General features: G+C 43.4%; 1 protein-coding gene across 1 annotated transcript in view; it reads left to right on the plus strand.

Annotated features, from left to right (window-relative positions):
* LOC118093867 (cytochrome P450 2J5-like) overlaps positions 1-9,440 on the plus strand; it is a 47,402-nt gene extending 37,962 nt beyond the window's left edge. The window contains exons 14-18 of the mRNA XM_035133647.2: positions 544-720; positions 2,501-2,648; positions 3,614-3,801; positions 6,878-7,019; positions 7,605-9,440. Coding sequence (XP_034989538.2) covers positions 544-720; positions 2,501-2,648; positions 3,614-3,801; positions 6,878-7,019; positions 7,605-7,792 — 843 coding nt within the window. The 3' untranslated portion in view covers positions 7,793-9,440. The remainder of the gene's footprint in view (positions 1-543; positions 721-2,500; positions 2,649-3,613; positions 3,802-6,877; positions 7,020-7,604) is intronic.
* The last annotated feature ends 476 nt before the right edge of the window (positions 9,441-9,916 follow it).

The following is a 9,916-nucleotide window of genomic DNA, read 5'->3' on the forward strand; positions in this document are numbered from 1 at the left end:
CCGCTGAGTAAAACATGCAAGCAACTATAATATGTAATATGAACCATGGAAGGAGAAGGGCAGTCATTGGATGTTTCAAAGTTTGTAAAACGTTTAATTTGATATGTAGAAAAATGAAAACTCGTGTGTGTGTGTGTGTGTGTGTGTGTGTGTGTGTGTGTGTGTCAACAACAAACTATGTACTTGGTTCTTAGCGGGGAGTGAAACTTGAGCAAAATTGAATTTCTTTGCTATCCATATTCTCCGTCCCAAGTCCTGGCCTGGAACAGTGCAGTTTTAGAAGGAAGCCTGAAAGCTGGCAATATATTTCAAACTCTAGTTTTCATTCCACTTTTCAGCCAGGCTTAATGATCATAAACCAGTCATTGTGGAATTCTGAAGATGCTGTTGACACCCACCTTCTTTTCCGCGAGAGTCAAACTAATATACTATCAGCGAGGAATAAACCAGATCATGCTATTTAAGCACTAGCCCACAGGAGTTGATTCATGAACAGTGTGACCAAACCTCTTCATGGCAATGTTTTTGCTATATTTTCTTTAGCTGTGTGAAATATTCCCATGGATTATAAGATATCTCCCAGGGCCCCACAAGAAGGTCTTGTCCTGCACAGAGATGGTGCTTTCCTTTGCAAAGGAGGAGATAGAGAAGCATAAGGAAAACCAGTCTCTGCATGAGCCACAGGATTTCATTGATTTCTATCTACTTCAGATTGAGAAAGTAAGTACTGAATACCAGGACTATAAAACAGGAGGGCTTTGTTCAGAGTACATGTGGGGCACACTGTAATCAAAGTATATCACACCATGCACCCCATAGTTAAATGGTAGTGCAATCCTGAAATTACTTACCAGTAGCCACAAATGCTGTATGCTTAGAGTCTAATGCTCTGTGTGTTTCTGTACACGTTGCTTGGCTATCTTTGCAGCTCTGCAAAATTCAGAGAAATGAGAGTTTTGAAGGATGGCTGAATTTTCACTACTGATATTGCTTCAAAAAGTAAACAACTCTGTATATGCAAAAATTCCTTAACAATACATAACATGCTTATAAGAATATCCTTGTAAGATTATAAGCATGTTATGTATGATCTGTTGTTGTTGTTGTTTAGTCGTTTAGTCGTGTCCGACTCTTCGTGACCCCATGGACCATAGCACGCCAGGCACTCCTGTCTTGCACTGCCTCCCACAGTTTGGTCAAACTCATGTTCGTAGCTTCGAGAACACTGTCCAACCATCTTGTCCTCTGACGTCCCCTTCTCCTAGTGCCCTCAATCTTTCCCAACATCAGGGTCTTTTCCAAGGATTCTTCTCTTCTCATGAGGTGGCCAAAGTATTGGAGCCTCAGCTTCACGATCTGTCCTTCCAGGGAGCACTCAGGCCTGATTTCCTTAAGAATGGATAGGTTTGATCTTCTTGCAGTCCATGGGACTCTCAAGAGTCTCCTCCAGCACCATAATTCAAAAGCATCAATTCTTCGGCGATCAGCCTTCTTTATGGTCCAGCTCTCACTTCCATACATCACTACTGCGAAAACCATAGCTTTAACTATACGGACCTTTGTCGGCAAGGTGATGTCTCTGCTTTTTAAGATGCTGTCTAGGTTTGTCATTGATGTATGATCTAGAGCTCCTTTTTGGGCCAACCAGAAGAACATTCACGAAACAGAGATTGAAATCCTGGGTATCCCGTTGTTGGAGTTCCATCGGGATTGCACCAGCACAAGTATACACATAGAGAGTCGTTCTCATGCACTGATTTCAGGAATATCGATACACTTTGGCTTGGAGATACTGAGTTGCGTATGTCATTATTATTTTGGCATTGTATATATTATTTAAGATTCCATGTATTAGAAGGTTTTGAAATGTTGTACATTATTGTTAAGGAATTATTGCAAACCATATACAGAGTTGTTTAGTTTGTGATTTATCTCTCTGTATTCATTGGGCATGGCCTTGTTTCAAAAAGTACAAATTAAGCAATAATAATTTTAATAATAACTTTATTATTTATACCCCGCCCATCTGGCTGGGTTTTCCCAGCCACTCAGCCTTTAAATGTGACCTGAATCATATCTACCCCACATTCCTAAATGGTACACAGTTGCAGTCCGAAGACAAATAATGCACACTTTGAGTGCCTTGTGACAATAATCTATACTAGAGCTTCTCAAACTTTTCATGTTGATGACACACTTTTTAGATATGCATCATTTTATGACAGAGTTATTCAGTTGTACTAGCAAACTGGAGGTTAAACCAACCCCTTTCCAGCCCCGGGAGGAACTCAGGGAGCATTCACATGACACAACTACACACTGTAATTGACACACTAACATGTCGTGACACACAGTTTGGAAAGCACTGATCTACTCAATGAAAGAGACTCAAATATATTCAAATGCTCACAGGGCAAGAAGTTGGCAAAAGAAGCTAAAGTAAGTGATAGAGAACAGATTGTAAGGCATATAAGTGACATGCCACCTTTCTTATTTTTAGCACCAGAACAGGAATGATCCAGAGTCTACGTTTAATGAAGAGAACCTGGCTCAATGTATTTTAGACCTCTTTCTAGCAGGGACAGAAACAGCCACCATTTCTCTGAAATGGGCACTTCTTCTTCTGGCAAATCATCCAGATATCCAAGGTGAGAGGGGTAGACATGTGCAATGGGAGCCAAAAGACAAGAGCATATTGGAATAAGCTAAATGTTTCAATGGAAGATCATTCTTCTTCACAAATCTCATGGAAGATCATTCTTCTTCACAAATGTTTCCTTATACAGATTCTGGAACTTGAGTGGCTTTGCAAATACTGTAGAGGGAAGACAATTTGAAGACTGAGATGGTCAAAGGAAGGGAGAGAAAGAGATGAATGTTTTTGCCAGTGGTCATGGTGAATCCAGCAGTCCAGGTGCCCTTCATGACAAACCCCAAGCCATGCCCCTTCTAAAACTCTGCAACCAAAATGAAATGTTGACCAATGCACAGATTATGACTTAATGAAGTCATGTTTTTTTCTTACTCCCCGCCCTTCCACTTTGCTTAACATCCAGCTTGGAAGAATTCTGGTAGACCTGCTCACTCCCTTGTGACATTTTGGTTGGCCATGATATCGTTCCAAATATAAGTAGCAGCTGAGATTAGGGAATCTTTCAACTTTCCAGACCTAGGAACTCACCTTTAGCTGAGAAATGTTTTTGGAGGAGCACTCCTTAATTTTTTACCAGATATTTATATGATGGCAGTGCTGGTGTTGCAACCTACTTTAGGTCAGGAAAAAACCTTGACCCATCAGTGGAAGTAGCAGTTAGAATGTCAAACTAGGATTGAGAAAACCCGGGTTCAAATTCTGATACAGGTATGTAACCCTCTGGGTGGCCTTAGACTAGTTCATATTTTTCAGATTAACCTATTCTCCCAGGTTACTAATGAGGTTTAAAAAGAGCGGAAGAACCACGTACTGAAGTCCTTGGAAGAAAATATGGGCTATAAATGAAATAAATTGGGATTCATTCATATATCTTCTTAGAATAATTTCATGGTAAATAAATGTCCTGGAAAAAAAAACTTCTTGTCAAAATAAACAATACATTTCCACCATTTTCTTCAGATAAAGTCCACAAGGAGATCAAAAATGTTTTAGGTTCTGCTCACTCAATCTGCTATCAAGATAAGAAGAAACTGCCCTACACCAATGCTGTGATTCATGAAATGCAGCGCTTCAAATATATCTTAATAGGTGGACTTCCCAGGCAAACTGCAAAGGATGTGAAGATACATGGTTTTCTTATTCCCAAGGTAACAACGGCATTCTTGTATATCAAGAGCATATAGGGCTGGATCATAAGTGGCTTAAATCTCACTTATGAGCTGCCAAAGCACATGCCCTGGCTCCTAATAGGGCCTACAATGGCCCTACAAGGGCAGTGGCTTTATCCTACTTTGCTGCCTCCATTACATCCTAGGGGAACCATTGAGCAGATCTATTCTGTGTCATCCAGAGGTTGGTAACTTCTGACCGGTGGGGTGGATCTCCTGAACACATGGTGACTAGCGGTAACTGGATTGCTAAACATTTCAAGGATAAAGTTGCTTGGCTCTGCAGCAATTTAGATGCTGCTATTATTGAGACTGTGCCAGCTGAGGTGTCCTACAAATTGCCAGGCCCAGTATTGTGGAATCAATTCCAATGCATAATCTCGGGGTTGTGGGTTTGAGCCCCATGTTGGGCAAAAGATTCCTGCATTGCAGGGGACTGGACTAGATGACCCTTGTTGTCCCTTTCAACTCTACAATTCTAGGATTGTTATTCTATTACAGTGGTACCTTGGTTTAAGAACAGCTTAGTTTATGAACAACTTGGATTAAGAACGCTGCAAACCCGGAAGTTGGTGTTTTGGTTTGTGAACTTTGCCTTGGAAGCAGAACATGTTTGACTTCCTGTTGAGTGTGTTCCATTTGTAAATTGAGTCCCCGCTGCTATGGGAAAGCACGCCTTGGTTTAAGAACGCTTTGGTTTAAGAACGGACTTCCGGAATGGATTAAGTTCATAAACCAAGGTATCACTGTATTATTATTATTATTATGTTTAATGCATCCTGAGGATGTGGCCATGACACTTGAAGTGATGTGCCCAAATACCTGCTCATTCTATATATATCCTGCCTTCTTAAAGCTAACTGGGGTGGGGTGACTGGATTGATCAGAGGTTTGTTAAATGCATCTTTGTGTGATGGAGTGGTGCCTGTTGCCCTTAAAGAGGCAGTGGTGTTCCACTTCTCAAAAAGCCTACTCTAGACCCAATGGAGTGTAATAACGATAGACGGGCTGCCAACACACCTTTCTTAGCAAAGGCGTTTGAGATGGTGGTTGGAGAACAACAGGTATTCCTGCATACTCTCCAACTGCTCTGAAAATGCTGGGACTGTCACAAAAGCCCTTCAGCCATCATGGCTTCTGACTCTGTGATGCAGAGTTCTGAATTCCCAGATGAAAACCTTTCCCACCAACCACCACACTTCTCTCTATGGCTTAAAATGAACCAGACTAAATTCCTAGCGAAGAAGGGATTCGGGGAGGTGGGGAGGGGTCCTCCAGAGCAAAAATTAATCCCTCCAAACCCCCTTCTTGTCTGGCTTCTTATGTGGATTGGAAAAAGGCATTGATCTCTCCCATGAGCTGAACCCACTCAGGATTCACCACAGCACCACGATGCTGCAGTTGCTTACAAATTCCTAATTTGCTCAGTAGTTCGAAACACTATAAAAGGGAAGTTTATGTATCCCTGAACTCAAAAGTTTATATGTCCCTGGACCTCAAAATAAACATTGGGATTTTGGGGTGAGTGATGGAGAGTGTATTGAGTCATTCACTTCGTGAAACTGAAAGTAGATTCAAAAAGCAGAGAGAGCTGAATTGTTTAGTCTACAAAGTAAACATCTGAAGATGTGCAGTTCCTACAGGAGACAGTGAGCTGTATTTTTCCAGTCTCCGCTTATCTCTCTAGCAAGCAAGAGAGTGAGAGAGCATTTCTGCATTGCCTTTAAGCGAACCTTTACTGCTGTAGTAGTAACTGCTTGTAAAATGAAACCTTTATACATTTTATAGCCTGCTCAAATAAATAACTTACTTGACTGATCTTTCTTGTTTCCATTTATTGCCTTTTGTGTGCAACCAGCCCTTTAAATGTGTTTCCAGGGAGGCTGCGCTGATTGACCACTCTGCTTATTTTAGGATGGGCACACGTGGAAGTGTTGCCAGACCCAGAGATTTATGATTTGGAGATCATAAAATATTTAACATGGGATTCCATGTGCTGCTCTGGTTTGCCAGAAGCGGCTTTGTCATGCTGGCCACATGACCTGGAAGCTATACGCCGGCTCCCTTAGCCAATTATGCGAGATGAGCGCGCAACCCCAGAGTCGGTCACGACTGGACCTAATGGTCAGGGGTCCCTTTACCTTTACCTTTACCCCATATCATACACCTGCACAATCACAACAATTATTGTTCAAAGTTACCATGTTTCCAAAATGCTCATAAATGCATGACATCACATAGTCTCCACACACACAAACATATAAAAGGTAAAGGGACCCCTGACCATTAGGTCCAGTCATGACCGACTCTGGGGTTGCGGCCCTCATCTTGCTCTATTGGCTGAGGGAGTCGGCGTACAGCTTCCAGGTCATGTGGCCAGCATAACAAAGTCACTTCTGGCGAACCAGAATAGCGCACGGAAACACCGTTTACCTTCCTGCTGTATTTATCTACTTGCACTTTGACGTGCTTTCGAACTGCTAGGTTGGCAGGAGCAGGGACCGAGCAACAGGAGCTCACCCCGTCACGGGGATTCAAACCGCCAACCTTCTGATCGGCAAGCACTAGGCTCTGTTGTTTCACCCACAGTGCCAGCCGCGTCCCTATACACAAATATATAGTAAGCTGTATTTATTGATTTGAGGTTTTCTTTTCTGTCAGGCATCCCTAAATGCAACACATAAATTCAAAGATTTATATGCTTAAAATACTGCAATTTTGTGTGTTTCCTCTAATAACGTTTGTACTTGACCAGGAGGAAATACACAAGCAGTGATACTGAGTTCAGAACAAGTTTCAGAACTGAATCAGCCTTGGTGAATGGCCGTTATTCGCCAGAGGTCTCAGTCTGGATGTTGGGCTTTCCTTTTAAAAGAAGGGTGGGGAGAAGGAAGCCATTCTGTGTTCCTGACTATACAGGCAGGTTTTAATAGGGAGAAAAGCTGAGGATGAATCTGGCCACTGGTCAATGACTTCCCTCCCCTGGAATATAGAGCGACATTTCAGAAATGTGTTGATCTTAGTGTATTCCATGACTATGGTTTCTTCTTTACAGACGACTGGTATCCTTCCTGATCTGCGCTCTGTTCTTCTTGATCCCACACGATGGGAGACACCTGCAGAGTTCAACCCAAATCATTTCTTGGACAAGGATGGGCAATTTGTGGACAGAGAAGAATATCTGGTGTTTGGTGCAGGTAAATGCAGCAGTCCAAGCTATGTTTTGATGTGTAGACATGCATATTGGGCTACTCACAGGAAATGACATCAGCAGCAGCACATGGAAGAGAGAGTAGATAGCACTCTTCCAGGAGCAGTGGCCCTGCCACTCACCAGAACAGGAATGGGAAAGGAAGTGGCAACTTTGGGGAAGCTCTGAGTTGGTGGTGGCGACTCTGCACATACACTTTCAGGGTCTTCCCCACCAACAACCTGAAGCATCTCAGGAGACAGGAGTCCTGATTATTTCCTTAATCCAACTCCTTCCAACTCTATGATTCTTTGAATCTATGACTAGTAGTTGGACTTGGTTTTTTTAAAAAAGATATTATGTGGAGTATTTCAAAGTTGTAAAATAATGATATCTGCAGACAGTGCAATTTTTCTAGAAAAAGAGGTGCCGGAACTCACTGTGAACACATCTCTCATTCTCTTAGAATGGCATTGGTGCCTATCTGAGAAATGCTGGAACTGAGAGCCAGTGAATTCCAGCTGAACCCCTCCCCCCCGACTGGAAAGTAAGTTATTATTCACCTGCTGCCTTTCACTTGTCCCATCCTCAGGGTCTCGCATGTGTTTGGGAATGCAGCTGGCAAAGATTGAAATGTTCATCTTCCTGACCAGCCTGCTGAGGACATTCAGCTTCCAGCTGCCAGAAGGAGTCAAAGAACTTAATCAAGACCCTGTACCAGGGGTTACAATGAACCCTCATCCTTACAAAGTCTGTGCTATTCCCCGCTGCAGGACATAATAAAACATGCAAATAATTTCAGGGACTGGCACATTTCTCTCTCCTTCCTTTCCACTGAATATGATGTTCTGCCTTGACTTGCTCATTTTATCTGAAATTGACATAAGAACATAAGAGTCTTCTGGATCAAATTTAGGGTACAGTAGTTGTATACCAGGCAAAGGGCCTTCTCGGTAGTGGCGCTTGCCCTGTGGAACGCCCTCCCATTAGATGTCAAATAAATAAAAAATCTGACTTTTAGAAGACATCTGAAGGCAGCCCTATTTAGGGAAGTTTTTAATGTTTGATGTTTTAAACGGAAATGCTGTTTACCTTCCCACTGGAGTGGTACCTATTTATCTACTTGCACTTTGACGTGTTTTTGAACTGCTAGGTTGGCAGGAGCTGGGACCGAGCAACAGGAGCTCACCCCGCCGCGGGGGTTCGAACCGCCTACCTTCTGATCAGCAAGCCCTAGGCTCTGTGATTTAGACCACAGCGCCACCCGCATCTCTAACCATACAAGACAATTATTGTCCACACATCGGTTGGTTCACCCCCCCCTCCTGTATTTTTGTTGGAAGCCACTCAGAGTGGCTGGGGCAATCCTGCTAGATGGGCGGGGTGTAAAAAAATAAATCATTCTTATATCATATTATTATACAAGCCAGGAATTTTTTTTTTGTGGGGCGTGTGTGTCCTGCTTCAGGGCAAAATGGTACTTTTCTTGTTCATTTGGCCTGCATCTTCTGATATTCAGCTTCTTTGGATGGCCTCAGGTTCTAGTACCAGTATTAGGAGAGAGGGAGCAAAACCTATCCACACACATGATTTTATACAGGGCCTTCTTGGTGTCGCCCTGTGCAATGCCCTCCCATCAGATGTCAAAGAGAAAAACAGCTACCAGATTTTTAGAAGACATCTGAAGGCAGCCCTGTTTAGGGAGGCTTTTAATGTTTAATAGATTATTTCATTTCATTGTTCTGTTGGAAGCCGCCCAGAGTTGCTGGGGAAACCCAGCCAGATGGGCGGGGTATAAAGAATAAATTGTTGTTGTTGTTGTTGTTGTTGTTGTTGTTGTTATTACTACACCTCTATCATGCCTCCTCCCTGCCTTTAAAGCAAAATACCTCATGTGTGGCTTTTGCCCAGAGGGTGCTGCTCTATTCTGGATGGTCACTGGATGGTCTTGGGTCATTCACAGACTCTTAATGAAATTGCTGTTGTTGTCCCAAGTAGGCTTTGAATAAGGACATCAGCACAGTGGCGGAGGAAGGCTCTCTGGCACCCGGTGTGGGGCGTCCTGCTCATAGGGGGGCGTGAACCGCCCACAGTGGGTGGGGTAAACTGCCTGGCGGTGCAAGTGCAGCGCCGATATGGACAGCGCACATGCGGTGCTTGAGTGGTGCCAATACGGACGGTGCTCAAGCACAGCACCCATAGACGGTGCATGGATGGCGCCCGAGCGGCTATGTGTGTGCCCTTGGCCACCCTACAGCTTGGGGGGAGGCAGTGGGCAGGCAGCACGGAGCTGGCTGTACTTCCTGGGGCTGGTGGGAGTTGTAGTTCTGCAACATGTGGTGGGCTAAGGTTTTCCACACCAGGACAAGGTGCACATTGTGAGCAAGAAGAGCAGGAAAGTACCAAGGTCAGTGAAGCAGAAGGGAGACAAGCTCGGGTGCTCCCCATGCCCCAACCATTCTAATGCTCTAGTCCATATGGGTTTGTGCTTGCTATTTTTTATATTATTTTAAATATTGTGTTATGTGTGTTGCTTAGAGCTGCTGACAAAGGAGGCTTCACTGAAATGTATCAAGTGGACTAAATAAACAGGTTACTACAAGCAGATCTGGAACTTGTATTCCTTCTCTTGTAGCGCATGCCGCAACATGGATTAGAACACTGTGTACCGTACCTCTCCTCCTCCAACAGATTATCTGGGCACCAAGTTCTCTTGGCAGTGAAGGGGTAGCTAGAGTAGGCAAGAGACAACTAGAGCAAGCACTTCTCCATTGCCTCCTCTGCAAAAAAAGTTGCTCTTTGTCAGTCCACACAGTATGAAATTAACCAGCCATCACATATTAGCATAATTAAAACTTTTATACCATCCAAAATTGGTAATAATCCTAAAAGCTAGAACAAAGT

This window comes from Zootoca vivipara, chromosome 5 (assembly GCF_963506605.1).
Source record: "Zootoca vivipara chromosome 5, rZooViv1.1, whole genome shotgun sequence".
NCBI lineage: Eukaryota > Metazoa > Chordata > Lepidosauria > Squamata > Lacertidae > Zootoca > Zootoca vivipara.